We start from the raw sequence: 17,879 nt of genomic DNA on the forward strand, positions 1-17,879 counted from the left end.
GCCACGCCCCTACTTATGCATATGTTATGGCTTTACTAATTATGATTTTAACTGGTGAGATACTTTAAAATCACCCCTGTACAGGTGTCATGAAGGAAAACAGCTATGGAGTGCTGATCAGCGATTGGACGTCTCGTTCAGTGCTGATCAGCGATTGGACGTCTCGTTCAGTGCTGATCAGCGATTGGACGTCTCGTTCAGTGCTGATCAGCGATTGGACGTCTCGTTCAGTGCTGATCAGCGATTGGACGTCTCATTCAGTGCTGATCAGCGATTGGACGTCTCATTCAGTGCTGATCAGTGATTGGTTGCCAGCTTTAGGTCAGTAGGTTGTAAGTCAGGTGATCCTGCTCGCTCATTAGATTTATCTTTAGGCCGTTTTGTAAAACAAAGTTGTTTAAAAGGTCACAATCTTAACACCAGCACGAGAATACAACTTCAAAGAACACAAGAGGAACTCTAAGTATTAAACACCTTTTAATGTTTTCTTTTTTTTTGTCCTTAGTGGGTTTAATATAAACCATTAAATACAATGTCGATGAACAAACACCTTAAACAACACAAACACGTCCTTAAGATGAGATCCCAGGAGGCAGAACCACCCGTCTCTGTTTCGGCAGAGGTTCAGGTTCTGTTGTTCAGGTTCAGCCTCTGGGGCTTCGGCGCTCTCGCTGGGTTAAAAACACCAACAACCTGTCGTACAGTGGAACCGCAAACCGTTTAAATTCTCATTAAGATCCAACGTCAAGCTTGTGTGAACATTAGGAGTTGAGGAAAAGCAGCATTAGTGACGATGCTCACTCTGAGTCAGGTGACTGATTAGCGGTGTCCATGACTGTCAATAATAAATTAGATAAGTAACTGACGACCGTTAAAACGCTCAGCGGATCAGCAGCTGAAACATCAGAAACGTTATTTATCATCATAACCATTAAAGTTTAAGGCTTTCAAAAAAAAACGTAAAGGTTAGACACGACTCCTTCAACCAAACTGTTAGCAAAGTTATTTAAATAAACCACGCCCTCAGGAAGCACTGTATGGGCGTGCGTCGGCGCTGGTGTTCCCGGTCAGCGGGTTCACCGTGGGCTTGCTGTGCTCGTGGGAAGCGTGAGCTGGTTTAGCGTGAGCTCCAGACGCTGCTGAAGGGCGTCCAGTCGGGAGTCCATGTGCTCCTTCAGCCGGGTCTCCAGGTCCTGCATACGCTTCTCCACCACTTTCTCCAGAACTTTCTCCAAACCTCCGCAGCACGTGTGGTCCTCACTGCCTCACACAGAACACACACAACCAGGGAAGTTCAAACACAAAAATGTCCACCAATATTAAAAGGAGGATTAAAGAGAAAAAAAATAAACCTTCAGCTGACTCACCGCTCTCCGTTCGTCTTCTTCTCTGGTGCGGTCATAGCGTCGAGGCGGAGCTGTGTAACCTGACCACACACACTCTGAAGCACAGGAAGCAGATCAGGACTGACTGGACTCCGGTTCCCACACAGACCACCTGCTCCCGCACCCGGAACGCCGCTCTGGTCAGCAGGGGACGTTCCAGACTGATGCGCGGTCTGTGAGCATTCGCCTCCTGTCGCTTTAGGTCCCTTGGACAAGCACGCTAACGCTCCTCCACCCATCAGCAGCGGCAGGAAGCCACCAAGGATGTCGGCTTTGTTCTAAAAACAGCACAGAAGGATGTTTGGCAAAAATGAAAAACTTAACAGAGGCGTGGCAAAGGTCTAGCAAAGTCCAGCTCAGCTCTGTTTTAACAACCTCAGGTGTACTCGTCTCCTGCTTTACATTTTCCTGTCATGAGATTAGACACCCAGTTTGGAGATGACGTGTGTTCTGACACCTGAGTGATCGTCAGACACGCGTGTCCTGCTCTCAGACTCACCTTTTGCTGAAACTGCACCATTTCCATCAGATTCTGCGCTCCAGGTGAGAGCGTAGCGCCCATCTCCTCCATCATGGCCTGGACACGGTAAAGGTCGATGCCAGCGGCCGGGCCGGCCCGGAACTCTGCTCCAGGACGGAACCGTAGTCCCACAGCCACCTGATGGATTCGCACGTCCGAGCGTCCTCCGAGAGACAGCAGCTGCACAGAGACATGAGAGAGACTTTTACCATGAACACCTACTGATTCAGGATCAGTTCTGCTCTCACACATTCTAATGATAATCAATACACACTGGTCTCGGGTGTATTTAATAAATCTGTTAATTTATAACAATCGTTAGCCTCACATCAACTTTTAACATTTCAGATACTCTGATTTAACTTTTTGAATCATATTAATTTGTGGAAATTGTTTAGCTAAATTAAATTCATTAGGCCAGAGTGAAGAGCGACATTCTCCAAGTACCTGATTTTATAGCTTGGAGATTATTGCTCCCCTAGTGGCCTAACAGGAAATAACCTGTTTTATTAACTTTATTAATCCTACATGGAAATTGCTTAAGATGATTTGAATTTATAACACAGATACTAAAGGGATTCTATGAAACTCCATGGTGACATTCCACATGTCACTTTTTCTACATTTAGACCATGCTTACTCTGTGTGTGTGCGTGTGTGTTTTCACGAGAAGACGTACCTTTACTTCACATGATGATAGTGGGGATTCCAACTCCAAGCGGCTCGTGTAGAAGAGTCTCTTATCATCACCACTAGTACAACAACATCTACATTACATTCAAATCAATAAACTGGGAGCTGAAGGTTCCTCTGATGTTCTCTGTTCCACGTGTACCTGCATTGCTGCCATCGTGGATCCTCCTCGCCGCGGCTCGTCCCGCAGTAGTCTCCGGAGAGCGAGTACACCTCCACAGTCCTCGCCTCGCTCACGACCTGAAGGCTGGTGATGACTCCACCCGAGTCAGGGCGGCACAGCAGGGTGATGACACACGGCGACGATTCCTCGGCTCGCTCCAAGCGCACAGACTCGCCCCTGGGACAAACAAACACAGTGTAGGAGATCAGAACAGGTACAATTTCCCTAAAACTGCACAACACTAAGTGTGTTATTGGCCTGAAATTAGTTTAAACAGCTATTGAATGGAACTGGAGAATCATTACACTATCCTCGCAGCAGACACACACACACACACACTATCCTCGCAGCAGACACACACACACACACACTATCCTCGCAGCAGACACACACACACACACACACTATCCTCGCAGCAGACACACACACACACACACACACTATCCTCGCAGCAGACACACACACACACACACACACTATCCTCGCAGCAGACACACACACACACACACACACACTATCCTCGCAGCAGACACACACACACACACACACACACTATCCTCGCAGCAGACACACACACACACACACACACACTATCCTCGCAGCAGACACACACACACACACACTATCCTCGCAGCAGACACACACACACACACACTATCCTCGCAGCAGACACACACACACACACACTATCCTCGCAGCAGACACACACACACACACACTATCCTCGCAGCAGACACACACACACACACACTATCCTCGCAGCAGACACACACACACACACACACTATCCTCGCAGCAGACACACACACACACACACACACTATCCTCGCAGCAGACACACACACACACACACACACTATCCTCGCAGCAGACACACACACACACACACACACACTATCCTCGCAGCAGACACACACACACACACACACTATCCTCGCAGCAGACACACACACACACACACTATCCTCGCAGCAGACACACACACACACACACTATCCTCGCAGCAGACACACACACACACACACTATCCTCGCAGCAGACACACACACACACACACTATCCTCGCAGCAGACACACACACACACACACACTATCCTCGCAGCAGACACACACACACACACTATCCTCGCAGCAGACACACACACACACACTATCCTCGCAGCAGACACACACACACACACACTATACTCGCAGCAGACACACACACACACACACTATCCTCGCAGCAGACACACACACACACACACTATACTCGCAGCAGACACACACACACACACACACTATCCTCGCAGCAGACACACACACACACACACTATCCTCGCAGCAGACACACACACACACACACTATCCTCGCAGCAGACACACACACACACACACACTATCCTCGCAGCAGACACACACACACACACTATCCTCGCAGCAGACACACACACACACACACACTATCCTCGCAGCAGACACACACACACACACACACTATCCTCGCAGCAGACACACACACACACACACACTATCCTCGCAGCAGACACACACACACACACACACACTATCCTCGCAGCAGACACACACACACTATACTCGCAGTACACACACACACACACACACACTATCCTCGCAGTACACACACACACACACACTATACTCGCAGTACACACACACACACACTATACTCGCAGTACACACACACACACACTATACTCGCAGTACACACACACACACACACACTATCCTCGCAGTACACACACACACACACACTATACTCGCAGTACACACACACACACACACTATACTCGCAGTACACACACACACACACACACTATACTCGCAGTACACACACACACACACACACACACACTATACTCGCAGTACACACACACACACTATACTCGCAGTACACACACACACACACACACACACACACACACACTATACTCGCAGTACACACACACACACACACACACACTATACTCGCAGTACACACACACACACACACTATACTCGCAGTACACACACACACACACACACACACTATACTCGCAGTACACACACACACACACACTATACTCGCAGTACACACACACACACACACACACACACTATACTCGCAGTACACACACACACACACACACACACTATACTCGCAGTACACACACACACACTATACTCGCAGTACACACACACACACACACACACACTTACAGAGCTGGATCAGGCTCCTGAGTGCTGAGATCCTCCTGGAGTGTGATGAGGATGTCTCTGAGCTCAGTGGGAGAGGTACACACCCAGGAGGTGTGTGTGGACACCACTGTATCTCTACTGGAGCTCATCATATCTCACACACACACACACACACACACACACTGCGCAGGAATGTTTACAGCGAAACCTCTCTCGCTCACACACACACACTAATCCATGGTGACTCTCTCTCTCTCACACACACACACACACACACACACACACTCCTCTCCCGCTCTTTCTTTCTCTGAAGTTGTAATTCTATGCTAAAGTCGAACATACAGCAAACATCCCACGAGCGCCTGCCATTACCCACGCGCTCTACGCACTGCGCATGCGCGCCATTTTTCACGCAAGCGCACTCCACTGCTCACGGCGATACGCGATAGGTCTGAATTCACTTCCGCCTGAATAAATAAAAGTCCCCGTCGATTAACGTTCACACACGAGTTCTACTAGCAAATCGTTCTGTTTAAAATGGAATACATACAAACAATACAATTGTTAACTGGTATTTAGATATAAAATAAAATATTTGGGGGAATTACGTAAAAATATAAATAAGAACAAATCTCAAAGCCTCAAGTAAAAGAGAGAGAGAGAGAGAGAGAGAGAGAGAGATCTATATACAGCATATTTCTCTCACAGGATTAATACAACCACAGGGGGCGCAATCCAGTCTCTTCGTGTGCCAGTCCCAATTCTGGATAAATGCAGAGGGTTGTGTCAGGAAGGGCATCTGACGTAAAACATCTGGCAAATCAAATGATGCGAATCACTAAGAGGACTTCCATACCGGGTCGGTTGTGTCCCGGGTTAACAACGACGGTGCTGATGACCTACAGGGTGCTGGTGGAAATCTGGCTCCTGTTGGTCGAAGAAGGAGAAGAGGAAGGTGTGTTTATAAGCAGAAAGAGAACAGGAACAGATAAGGACAGTAGGGACTCTGAATGTTGGGACTATAACAGGGAAGACAAGAGAGTTGGTTGACATGATGCAGAGAAGGAAGGTGGATATACTGTGTGTCCAGGAGACCAGACGGGCGGAAAGGTAGCAAGACTAGAATTTTGTAAGGAATGTTCTAGAGGTGAAAAGAGTATCAGACAGGTTGATGAGTCTGAGGCTGGAAGTTGATGGTGTGATGTTCAGTGTTGTTAGTGGTTATGCCCCACAGGTAGGATGTGAGTTAGAAGAGAAGGAGACATTCTAGAGTGAGTTAGATGAAGTGATGCAGAGCTTCCCCAGAGGTGAGAGAGTGGTGACTGGTACGGATTTTAATGGACATGTTGGGGAAGGAAACAGGTGATGAGAATGTGATGGGCAGGTTTGGTCTACAGGACAGGAACACAAAGGACAGATGGTGGTGGACTTTGCAAAAAGGATGGAAATGGCAGTAGTGAATACTTTCTCCCGGGAGAGGCAGGAACATAGGGTGACATATAAGAGTGGAGGCAGAAGCACTCAGGTGGACTACATCTTGTGTCGATGTTGTAATCTGAAGGAGATCAGTGACTGCAAAGTATTGGTAGGGGAGAGTGTAGCCAGACAACACAGAATGGTGGTGTGTAAAATAACCCTGGTGGTGAGGAAGGTGAAGAGAACAAAGGCAGAGCAGAGGACAAAGTGGTGGAAACGGAAAAAGGAAGAATATTGTGCAGTTTTCAGGGAGGAGTCGAGAAAGGCTCTGGGTGGTCAGGAGGTGCTTTCAGTTGACTGGACAACTACAGCTAAGGTGATCAGGGAGACAGGTAGGAGGGTACTTGGTGTATCATAAGGAAGGGGAAAATTGGACAAGGAGACTTGGTGGTGGAACGAGGAAGTCCAGGTGTGTATACAGGGAAAGAGGCTAGCTAAGAAGAAGTGGGACACTGAGAGGACTGAAGAGAGTAGACAGGAGTACAGGGAGATGCAGAGTAAGGTGAAGGTAGAGGTGGCAAAGGCCAAACAAAGAGCATATGAGGACTTGTATGTTAGATTGGACAGTTAAGAGGGAGAGGAGGATCTGTACAGGTTGGTGAGGCAGAGAGATAGAGATGGGAAGGATGTGCAGCAGGTTAGAGTGATTAAAGATAGGGATGGAAATGTACTGACAGGTGCCAGGAGGGTGATGGGAGGATGGAAGGAGTACTTTACAGAGTTGATGAAATGAGGAAAATGAAAGAGAACAAAGAGTAGAAGAGGTGACTGTTGTGGAGCAGGAAGTAGCAAATATTAGTAAAAGTGAGGTGAGAAGGGCGTTAAAAAAGATGAAGAGTGGAAGGCTGTTGGTCCTGATGAGATACCTGTGGAGATATGAAAGTGCTTAGGAGAGGTGGCAGTAGAGTTTCTGACTAGTTTGTTTAACAAGATAAAGAGTAAAAGGATCTCAGAGGAATGGAGCTGAAGTGTATTAGTGCCGATCTTTATACAGAGAAATAAAGCTGATGAGCCATACAGTGAAGCTTTGGGAAAGAGTAGTGAAATCTAGGTTAAGGGCAGAGGTGAGCATTTGTGAGCAGCAATATGGTTTCATGCCTAGAAAGAGTACATCAGATGCAGTATTTGCTTTGATGATGCTGGTGGAGAAGTACAGAAAAGGTAACAGGGAGTTGCATTGTGTCTTTGTACGTTTAGAGAAAGGAAGTCTAGAGTGTAGCGAGAGCAGGGAACAGGTGGAGGAAAATCTAGAGAGATAGAGGTGCACTCTAAAAAGCAGTGGAATGAAGGTTAGCCGCAGCAAGACAGAATACATGTGTGTGAATGAGAGGAACCTAAGTGGAACAGTAAGGCTACAGGGAGCAGAGGTAAAGAAGGTGCAGGACTTTAAGTACCTAGGGTCAACGGTCCAAAGCAACAGAGAGTGTGGAAAGGAGTTGAAGAGGCGGGTACAGGCAGGTTGGAATGGGTGGAGAAAAGTGTCAGGTGTGATGTGTGAAAGACTATCAGCAAGAGTGAAAGGAAGAGAGTTCAAGACAGTGACACTGAAGAAAAGACAGGAGGCAGAGTTGGAGGAAGCAGAAGTGAAGATGTTAAGGTTCTCTTTGGGAGTGACAAGGATGGATAGGATCAAGAATAAGTCCATCAGAGGGACAACCCATGTTAGATGTTTTGGAGATAAAGTCAGAGAGGCCAGATTGAGGTGGTTTGGACATGTTCAGAGGAGAGATGGTGAATATATCAGTAGAAGGATGCTGAGGTTGGAACTGCCAGGCAGGAGGTCTAGAGGAAGACCAAAGAGGAGATTTATGGATCCAGTGAGAGAGGACATGAAGTTAGTTGGTGTGAGAGAAGAGGATGCAGAGGATAGGTGAGGCAAATGATTCGCTGTGGTGACACCTGAAAGGGAACAACAGAAAGACAAATAAGAACGCTCTTACAGGATTATCATAATTACAGATTACTATCAAATAATTAATCCCCCAGTAGCATATTAATACAAAAAATATAAGTTTGTAAAGTTGAATATCTTACGCCTTGTTTACATAAAGTTGTACTTCTTTCATTGTCAGCTAAATACAATCTCCGGTCAGTAATTAGAGAGTGAATCACAGATGAGAAATGGAAAAAGTAGAAGTTTTGTCTTAAAAAAACGATTCCAGCAAGTTAAAATTCACTTTATTCCTGCAATTTTCTGTTTCCGCAGTTTTTTTTTATTTAATCGTATAACAATATGGTGTATAGAAGAAAAACTACACCGATGGTAATTTCCACATCCGAGTATTTATTTAACAAACATGAAAAATCAGAACCAAAGCTGCTGACATTAACTGTACAATAATGAATAAAAAAAAAATTTTGTTTAGACAGAAGATCAAGTTCAAGTTATATGTACAAAGAATGACCTGTTATAGAGCATATCTCTGTTTGTATCTGTTTATTGTTATTATTTTAACTCATCATATGAATTTTTTACAGGAATTTTGTTGTACTTAATAATATTTATTTTTAAAAAATGTTGTTTTGTTTCTGTAAACACATTGTTGTGCTTCTCATGTTGGGTCATATGAGATGTAGTGGATAATTTACAAATGAACACCTGGTTGGGTTATTTTGACCCAAGAACTGGTTTATTCTTTATCCACTGGTTTCTCCAAACGGCAGCCTGCAAAATGTTTTAAATATTACTGGTATTGTGTCATAAAGCGTAGTTTTAAGAGTTGTATAGGCAAGAGGGCGTGTGTATACAGCTCAAAACCTCCATCGGTTATTAAAGATAGCGTCTATTTAAAAAATGCTTCACTGTTTTCAGAGATTTGAGCTTCAGGTAATTTTAAATGCCGCTCATGTAGCCGCCCAACGCTGCTTAACCTCAGAAAGAACTTCTGAAAACTACCACTGGCTGTGATGTCTCTGCAGTGGTTTAAACACCAGATTTATTTCATTTTGTGTATTTCTAACAGGTAATTGTTGGTATAATATGGTTATAATGTAATATATCGCAGCCGTGTGACGCATCCAGTACGCTGCGTTCCATTTGTAATACAGTTTACCTGTGGAAGCGAAATAATCTCATTAAATGCAGATGTGCGTATCGCAATACACATGTGCGAAACCCAATTCACATGCACGAAAAAAATATATTTTACCAAAAAATAACTCTTGTGCACAAAATAAATATATATATATTCATAATATACGTTTCACAAATGCAAAACACAATTCATGGATGTACAACGTGAAATGTTTAAAAGTCATGAGTGTATCATGGACTTTGAATGTGCAAATCGTCTTTTGTGTGTGAATCGCACTGGATTTGTGTGTGTGTGAGCGTGTGTATTTTTGAGACTTTGCTGGCACCAACGCGGGTCACTCGTACTCTTCAGCCAATCAGATGCGACTCACCAGAAGCGCAGCACTCGAGTAGCTCAGCTTTACACACCTTTTACGCAGTCTGACAACGGAAATGAAGTTTTACCGACTCAAACCAAGAACAGGATTTTATTACTTTATTACATGATGTTTCATTAATGAACTTTGCCGAAAATAACACAGCTAAACACTTTATCATCTTTATAAACACTTCACCCTCATTACATGTTTGTCACGGTTTTTTATTTTTCAAATTAAACAAATCAAACACTCAGCATAGTAACGATATCATGTGACTGGATATTGTCTCAAGAGCGGTGTATATTGTCAGTTTGAGTGGTGAATGGATCATTTATTATGACTTTCTAAACTGGTGTTTGGTGCGTTTGAACTTACAGTTACAGCAATAAATACATATAGCATGTTGTACTTTATGTCACAACTGTGTTGAAACAATGATTTGAAAAAGATAAGCAGCAGCATCAAAACCCTTATTTTAAATGGTATAACTTACTGTCTGTACATTGAAATACATATTTTCTTTTTAATAATTTAGTAATCTCTCTAGCAGTACATTCTTCAATATCTTCATGATGGTTTGGTTCATGTCTTGGAGAGACGCCACTGAACATTGACCACCTACAGTTCATTTGCAGACAGGAGCTGGTGGTTATTGGTGCCCTGGATGAAATGAACCACATTCCAGAAGATGTCATGACACCATTTTCAAATCTAAACAACCTCATACAGCGTCAGTGGATTAGACAAATAGAAATATTTTTTAAAAGACTACAGTAAAATGCTGAGCTCTGACAAGTTTTGCCAGCTGCCATGTAATGCTGGTGTTATTTTTAGCAATTAACTTCTGTCACCTGTTGAAACAGTCTTTTATAATTATTGATAATTCACTCTAAGCTGCATGAATCGATAAATTGAGAGCCATGATTTTTCGATTCTTTACAATAAACATAATTCTCCCACAAGACTCAAGGCTCATTGCATTACTGGATAAACAGTAACATTTTAAACTAATCTCTTGAATGAATGAATAAAGTAAATTCTCTGCACCCACTTGTCGCCACCCCCTGATATAACTGATACAACCTTTATTTGAAGCAAACCTGCAGACAACTAGGCAGATTTATAGACAGGTAGAGCAGCGGTCGGCCGTGGTTGCTAGCCAATCCTACGGGACAGCGTACACCAGCAGCCGCTAGACTAGCGCCGGGAGGACGCGTGGTAAGCCGCGCTGGGCTTTACATCGACTGTGTGCTGGACGGCGTCTTACTGCGGGCGCTCGTGGACACCGGCTCCACTGTTTCGCTGCTGCGCTCTGGATTACTGGGGCAAAGCAAGCGTGTTTGCGGACGGCCTGATCCTGCCTTCAGCATCTGCACCGTTGCTGGGGGCTACGTGAAGGTAAGGGCGTGTCGCACAGTGCGAGTCCAGGTGGGTGGACGAACTTATTCCCACGGGTTCGTTGTGGAGAATGTCGAGGAGGACTGCATTTTGGGCTTGGACATTCTGGAGAGATGGGGTGCGGTGCTGAATTTGGCTAGCAGAACTCTGCGTGGTAACTTCGGGGTAGCCAGGTTGCTCGGACCCAAACCACAGCCGGACAGGTTAGCAGCACACACCCGGGGGGCGGAACTTCCCCCCGTGCAGTCCTCCAGGTCATCCGGTGGTGATCAGCCGTCCGAGCCAGCGTGCAGCCGTCTTACTGCGTCTCCCAGAGCGTCACCCGCAGTCGCTCCGCCGGTCTCGCCGGTCTCACAGCTGAACTATGAACCGCTCATCGCCAGGCAGAAGGGCCCCACCCAGCGCTTGCGGGCACCGCTGCAAGACTTTCGGGTGGGGGCACCTATGGGGCGAATGGGCGTGGACACTCACAGCCAGGGGCGAGATTTTGCTGCTGGCGAGCAGGTGTGGGTGTGTTCCTCCGGAAGGAGGAGGAGGGGGCTCTCGGCCGGGCGTGTGTCTCACTGGGTGGGCCCCTGTGCGGTAATAGCTCGGCTCTCCGATGTCATCTACCGGGTGCGGTTGGCGGGGCGGGTACGAGTTTTGCTCCACCGGGACCGTCTTGCGCCTTACCAGCCGCACGCCGATGAAACATCGAACTCTGTGGAGGCCGGACCGCCTCAGGACTATGTTCGCGTTTATCCCTCACCTGTCAAAGGACGCCGGCGTTCCCACCGCCAGCGCCGACCGCCTCCACGCCTCCGAAACAAAGTTCGCCGTGGTGACCGGGGACGGTCACAGCTCGGGTGGGGGCAGTGTGGCGTGGGCGGGGCGGCGGCTGACGACCAGCATGCCTTGCGGGGATGTCGGTGTGTTCACCATGATGGGGAAAGGTGTTTGGGTTAGTGACTTCGGCCCTGTTGTGTGTGTGTTGGGGGGTGTGACGTGTGAAATGTGCTCCAGTTCAGGCTGACGCTGAATTGGATGTAGGATCCTGAGTGAAGGTGCTGTTCATGCTATACATGCTGAGTGCCTAATAAAGTACTCCCAGCCATTGCATTGGGCAGCAAATAAGCTCACTCGTCTCTCCAGCATTCTTTCCGGCGTAAAAATGCTACAATATGATAAAAACACAATATACAATAAAAAGTGAGAAAGACGGTGGCACATACAGACATAAGCGCATCTCTCTTCATAGTAACACATACCCCGTTCTGAACAGAAGAGAGTTAATAAGAGCGGTGTATAAGCACCCTTACCTTCAGCTGCGTGGTGCTCACGCGAGCCATGTCCCAACGCTCCCCTCGAAGTCCTGCGTTAGGGCTCCCACACTTAACAACATACTTGGTGGCGCCATACATAAGCGTATTGTATAATAATGTATTCTTCTATAAATATATATATTTGTTTTGTGCATGTAAATTGGGATACGCATGTGTGCATCGTGTCTTTTATAACTTACTGTCTGTACATTTTAAATGTTGTAGCTGTGGTAGGAGCAGCTCATTTACATATTCATTCGCTTTTCCACCTTTTTTGTCACACTTTGATATGGGGGGTGGGGGGAGTTCATGTTGTTATATGTGCCAATAGTCGACTGTACTGTATTTTATGAGAAAGATGTATTTCATTAACACAAATAAATAGAATCCTAAATTTACTAAATGTAATCTAAAATGTAATTGGCATATTTTATAGTTGTCAAAAGAAGCGATTGGAGTACGTTTAATGCAGTGGTTCTCAAAGTGTGTGGTGCCCCACTAGTGGGGAATACAGACATGACAGGTGGGGCCGATGAACGGGAGGGAATTAGTGGAAAATAATAGGAAAGTACCTATTATAATAAATGTTTTTCTTTACAATAAAGATTGGGAACTCGAAGCTAAACAATCACACGCAAAGAAATGGATCATTAATACAAGTAAATTAAAATAACATCAGAGAAAAAGTGGAACCATAGTGCAACAATAACGGTTTAACGTCGGCATGTTAATTGCAGAGGAACAATATATAAGGAAACATTCGGTATTATATATGTCATTTCATTCATTCCAATGTGTATGCTAATGTTTCTGTATTTTTGTTAAACATTAATATTTTATCAGGCAGTACTAGTCTGGCATTTCTAGTTTCCAGTGTGGCAACAAAGTTGCTTTTTGATCCTTCAGGCGCTGAACAGAAGGGAAGATCAATATCGTTCTACGCTTTTTGTTGCTGTGCGGCGTTTTTGCGATGATCCCTAAGTCATTCGTTGCGCTGTAGAGAATAATGGTGTTTATGCTTTTAAACATGTATAATTTAAGGCGGATGTAGCTGAAAGACAATGTAGAGAGGAAATGTATCTGGGTATCTTATTCACGGGTTTATTTACGCAGCTATTGAATTTGGAGATGCGAATATCAAACTAACTTTACCGCGGACACAAACCGGGTCAGTAGCGTACTGTATGTAGTGAGCATAATAACATCAATGGATACATTTGTTACATGAACCACAAAAAAGCAGGTGATTCAGCATCATCAGCCTAATCGACCAAAAAGCCAGCCGAAAGGAAAACATGATGCGCTTGGATTCATGGTGGGGATGGTGGGGGCAGAGGAGAGACCCGTGTGTGTTTTGGGTCTTAAACCGCTGGCAGCAGACAGCACGAGACCCAACAAAGTAGGAAGACACTTAGAGACAACACACCCCAGTCACGTTAATAAGCCACTCGACTTCTTTGAAAAAAAGCTCTAGATAAGTGACGAAGTAAGCCTGTTATAACAATAGCACTTCTTCTTTGTCTTTCGGCTGTTCCCTTTCAGGGGTCGCCACAGCGAATCATCTGCCTCCATCTAACCCTATCCTCTGCATCCTCTTCTCTCACACCAACTAACTTCATGTCCTCTCTTACTGCATCCATAAATCTCCTCTTTGGTCTTCCTCTAGACCTCCTGCCTGGCAGTTCCAACCCCAGCATCCTTCTACCGATATATTCACAATCTCTCCTCTGAACATGTCCAAACCACCTCAATCTGGCCTCTCTGACTTTATCTCCAAAACATCTAACGTGGGTTGTCCCTCTGATGAACTCATTCTTAATCCTATCCATCCTTGTCACTCCCAAAGAGAACCTCAACATCTTCAGCTCTGCTACCTCCAACTCTGCCTCCTGTCTTTTCTCCACTGTCTCTAAGCCGTAGAGCATCGCTGGTCTCACCACTGTCCTGTACACCTTTCCTTTCATTCTCGCTGATACTCTTTTATCGCACAACACACCTGACACTTTTCTCCACCCATTCCAGCCTGCCTGTACCCGCCTCTTCACCTCCTTTCCACACTCTCCGTTGCTATGGACCGTTGACCCCAAGTACTTAAAATCCTGCACCTTCTTTACCTCTGCTCCCTGTAGCCTCACCGATCCTCCTGGGTCCCTCTCATTTACACACATGTATTCCGTCTTGCTGCGGCTAACCTTCATTCCTCTGCTTTCCAGAGCATACCTCCACCTCTCCAAATTTTCCTCCACCTGTTCCCTGCTCTCGCTACACAGCACAATGTCATCTGCAAACATCATAGTCCATGGGGATTCCTGTCTTACCTCATCTGTCATCCTGTCCATCACCAGAGCAAACAAAAAGGGGCTTAGAGCCGATCCTTGATGCAGACCCACCTCCACCTTAAACTCTTCTGTCACACCTACAGCACATCTTACCACTGTCTTACAGCTCTCATACATGTCCTTCACCACTTTAACATACTTCTCTGCCACTCCAGACTTCCTCATACAATACCACAGCTCCTCTCTTGGCACCCTGTCATACACTTTCTCTAAATCTAAAAAGACACAATGCAACTACCTTCTCTGTACTTCTCCGCCAGCATCCTCAAAGCAAATACTGCATCTGATCTACTCTTTCTAGGCATAAAACCCTATTGCTGCTCACAAATGCTCACCTCTGCCCTTAACCTAGCTTCCACTACTCTTTCCCACAGCTTCATTGTCTGGCTCATTAGCTTTTTACCTCTATAATTGCCACAGCTTTGCACATCTCCCTTGTTCTTAAAAATTGGCACCAATACACTTCTCCTCCATTCCTCTGGAATCCTCTCACTCATTCATCAACTCCTTAAAGTACTCCTTCCATCTTTCCATCACCCTCCTGGCATCTGTCAGTACATTTCCATCTCTATCTTTAATCACTCTAACCTGCTGCACATCCTTCCCCTCTCTATCTCTCTGCCTTGCCAACCTGTACAGATCCCCCTCTCCCTCCTTACTGTCTAGCCTAGCATACAAGTCCTCATATGCTCTTTGTTTGGCCTTTGCCACCTCTACCTTCACCTTACTCTGCATCTCCCTGTACTCTTGTCTACTCTCTTCAGTCCTCTCAGTGTCCCACTTCTTCTTAGCTAGCCTCTTTCCCTGTATACACTCCTGGACTTCCTCATTCCACCACCAAGTCTCCTTGTCCACTTTCCGCTTACCTGATGATACACCAAGTACCCTCCTACCTGTCTCCCTGATCACATTGGCTGTAGTTGTCCAGTCAACTGAAAGCACCTCCTGACCACCCATAGCCTGTCTCAACTCCTCCCTAAAGACTTCACAACATTCTTCCTTTCTCAGCTTCCACCACTTTGTCCTCTGCTCTGCCTTTGTCCTCTTCGCCTTCCTCACCACCAGGGTTATTTTACACATGACCATTCTGTGTTGTCTGGCTACACTCTCCTCTACCAACACTTTGCAGTCACTGATCTCTTTCAGGTTACAACGTCCTAGCACCCTGTAGGTCAACAGCACCAGTGGCGGTCGTTGTTAACCCGGGCCACGACCGATCCGGTATGGGAATTATATTCTTGATTCGCATCATTGATTTGGAAAATGTTTTACGTCGGATGCCTGACGTCGGATGCCTGATGTCGGATTCCTGACACAACCCTCTGCATTTATCCAGACTTGGGACTGGCACAAGAAGACACTGGATTGCGCCCCCCCCCCCCACCCCCCGTGGTTGCATTGTTATAACAATAGAACGTGTATCTATTTTGAACTTGGTGTTATTTGATCTTATTGGTTTAGAAATTTATATTTTAATAAATAGTACACTTGGCCGTTTTCGTTATCATTTTGTTGACGAGTGGGGCTTGAAAATTTGCCCACCGCCTTAAGTGGGGAATGACAGAAAATGTTTGAGAACCACTGGGTTAATGACAGTTTAGTATGCCTTCTGTTTCTGTATGATCCAGGAGCATTCTGGAGAGTAAGTTGTAAGTTGTTGATGGAATATCTGCCAAATATGGAGATGACTGGAGCACTGTCCCATGTTTTGTGCGTTGGGGATAAGACGAGAGGAACCTGACAGATCTTTCCCAAGTTTTTTTGTCTTTGATGTTAACTACACAAAGCAGTGTCTTTCCACCTGGGAGTTTCTCCAGCATACTGTAGATCAGATCGATGGACATGAGTCCTCATCTGTTACATTTTTTAGGACAACTGTTTTTATTTAGTCCACGTTTAATCAATAATATTTTTTTAGTTTTATTGTTCTTGTTCTTAATGTTATTGTGAAGTAAATGCAATTTTAATGGTTCAAATAGTAAAAAAAAAAAAAGATAAATTTAGATAAATTGTTTTAATAGTTAAAATAAATAGTTAAAATATTAAGATATCATGTGAGTATTATAAGATTTGTATTAAAAACTGTTTAAACATTGTATTAAATGCATTTCAAATCAGATTTACAGGGTCCCCTCGATTTATTGTTTTACAGAGAGTGTTTATGTTACATTTATTTTATATTTAACAAATTGTCACAAAGTTTAAAGAATAAAGTTTTTAGAGTAATGTTTGTGTGTTTTAATTGTTGGGGTATTGTTAGGCTACCTTATTTTGATTGAAAAACAACCACTTGAACCAATACATCAGTGGGCTACAATGGACTTTTTGAGTAGATGAAACGCTGGGCTGAGTCCAGCGATATAATTAATTGGCCAGAAAATTTCTCAAAAAATGTAGTTTACTTAAAACAGCTGGGCAACTTTTTATGGTTTTTTTTGTTGTTGTTGTTGCAGTGTTTTTTTTTTTGTTTTTTTTTAAAAGTGTGGTTGGGTCAAATGAACAACCCAGAATTCTTGGTTAAAAGGTAAAACCCAGCACTTGGGTCAAAACAACCAGCACATGTTGTGTCCAGAAGTGACCCATTTATTTTCAAACTATACAGAAAGAAAACAAGAAAACATAAAAGAGGGTTATTGTTATTTACTCACAATATTCTTCCACGTAGTCTAATCAGCGCTCAACCGCACACATAAAATAGATTAATGATTATAAATGCCTCAGGAAAAACAGCAAGGTGACCATTTTAATAAATATTTAAGAATTAGTGATGTCTTTTCGGTTGTAGTGATGAAGGTAATTATGTCATCTTGTCGTCTCCGCAGCAGTGGATGCGTCAATAATTCATGTTTTATACGAATTGCGTAATCTGGAATTGGTTTTCCATTAGTTTATATAAAAGCAGACATTTCGCTTTCTATATATTTTTTATATCTGTGAGGCGAGTACGAAGTTTTGGTTCATTTTCTGATGCGCTAAAGTTCACTGAAACCGATCATTCATTATTTTACAAAGTCATAATGTTTTGTCGTCATT

General features: G+C 44.6%; 1 protein-coding gene across 1 annotated transcript; it reads right to left on the bottom strand.

Annotated features, from left to right (window-relative positions):
• Positions 1-458: 458 nt before the first annotated feature.
• Positions 459-5,342, bottom strand: cunh10orf88 (chromosome unknown C10orf88 homolog). Its single transcript, XM_053491002.1, has 6 exons — positions 4,961-5,342; positions 2,741-2,938; positions 2,585-2,657; positions 1,885-2,085; positions 1,368-1,663; positions 459-1,260 (listed from the first exon to the last, which is right to left on the bottom strand). Exons 1-6 carry the CDS (start codon positions 5,089-5,091, stop codon positions 1,077-1,079), a joined length of 1,083 nt encoding a protein of 360 aa, XP_053346977.1. The 5' UTR covers positions 5,092-5,342; the 3' UTR covers positions 459-1,076.
• Between the last annotated feature and the right edge of the window lie 12,537 nt (positions 5,343-17,879).

This window comes from Clarias gariepinus, unplaced genomic scaffold (genome assembly GCF_024256425.1).
Source record: "Clarias gariepinus isolate MV-2021 ecotype Netherlands unplaced genomic scaffold, CGAR_prim_01v2 scaffold_38, whole genome shotgun sequence".
NCBI classification, from domain to species: domain Eukaryota; kingdom Metazoa; phylum Chordata; class Actinopteri; order Siluriformes; family Clariidae; genus Clarias; species Clarias gariepinus.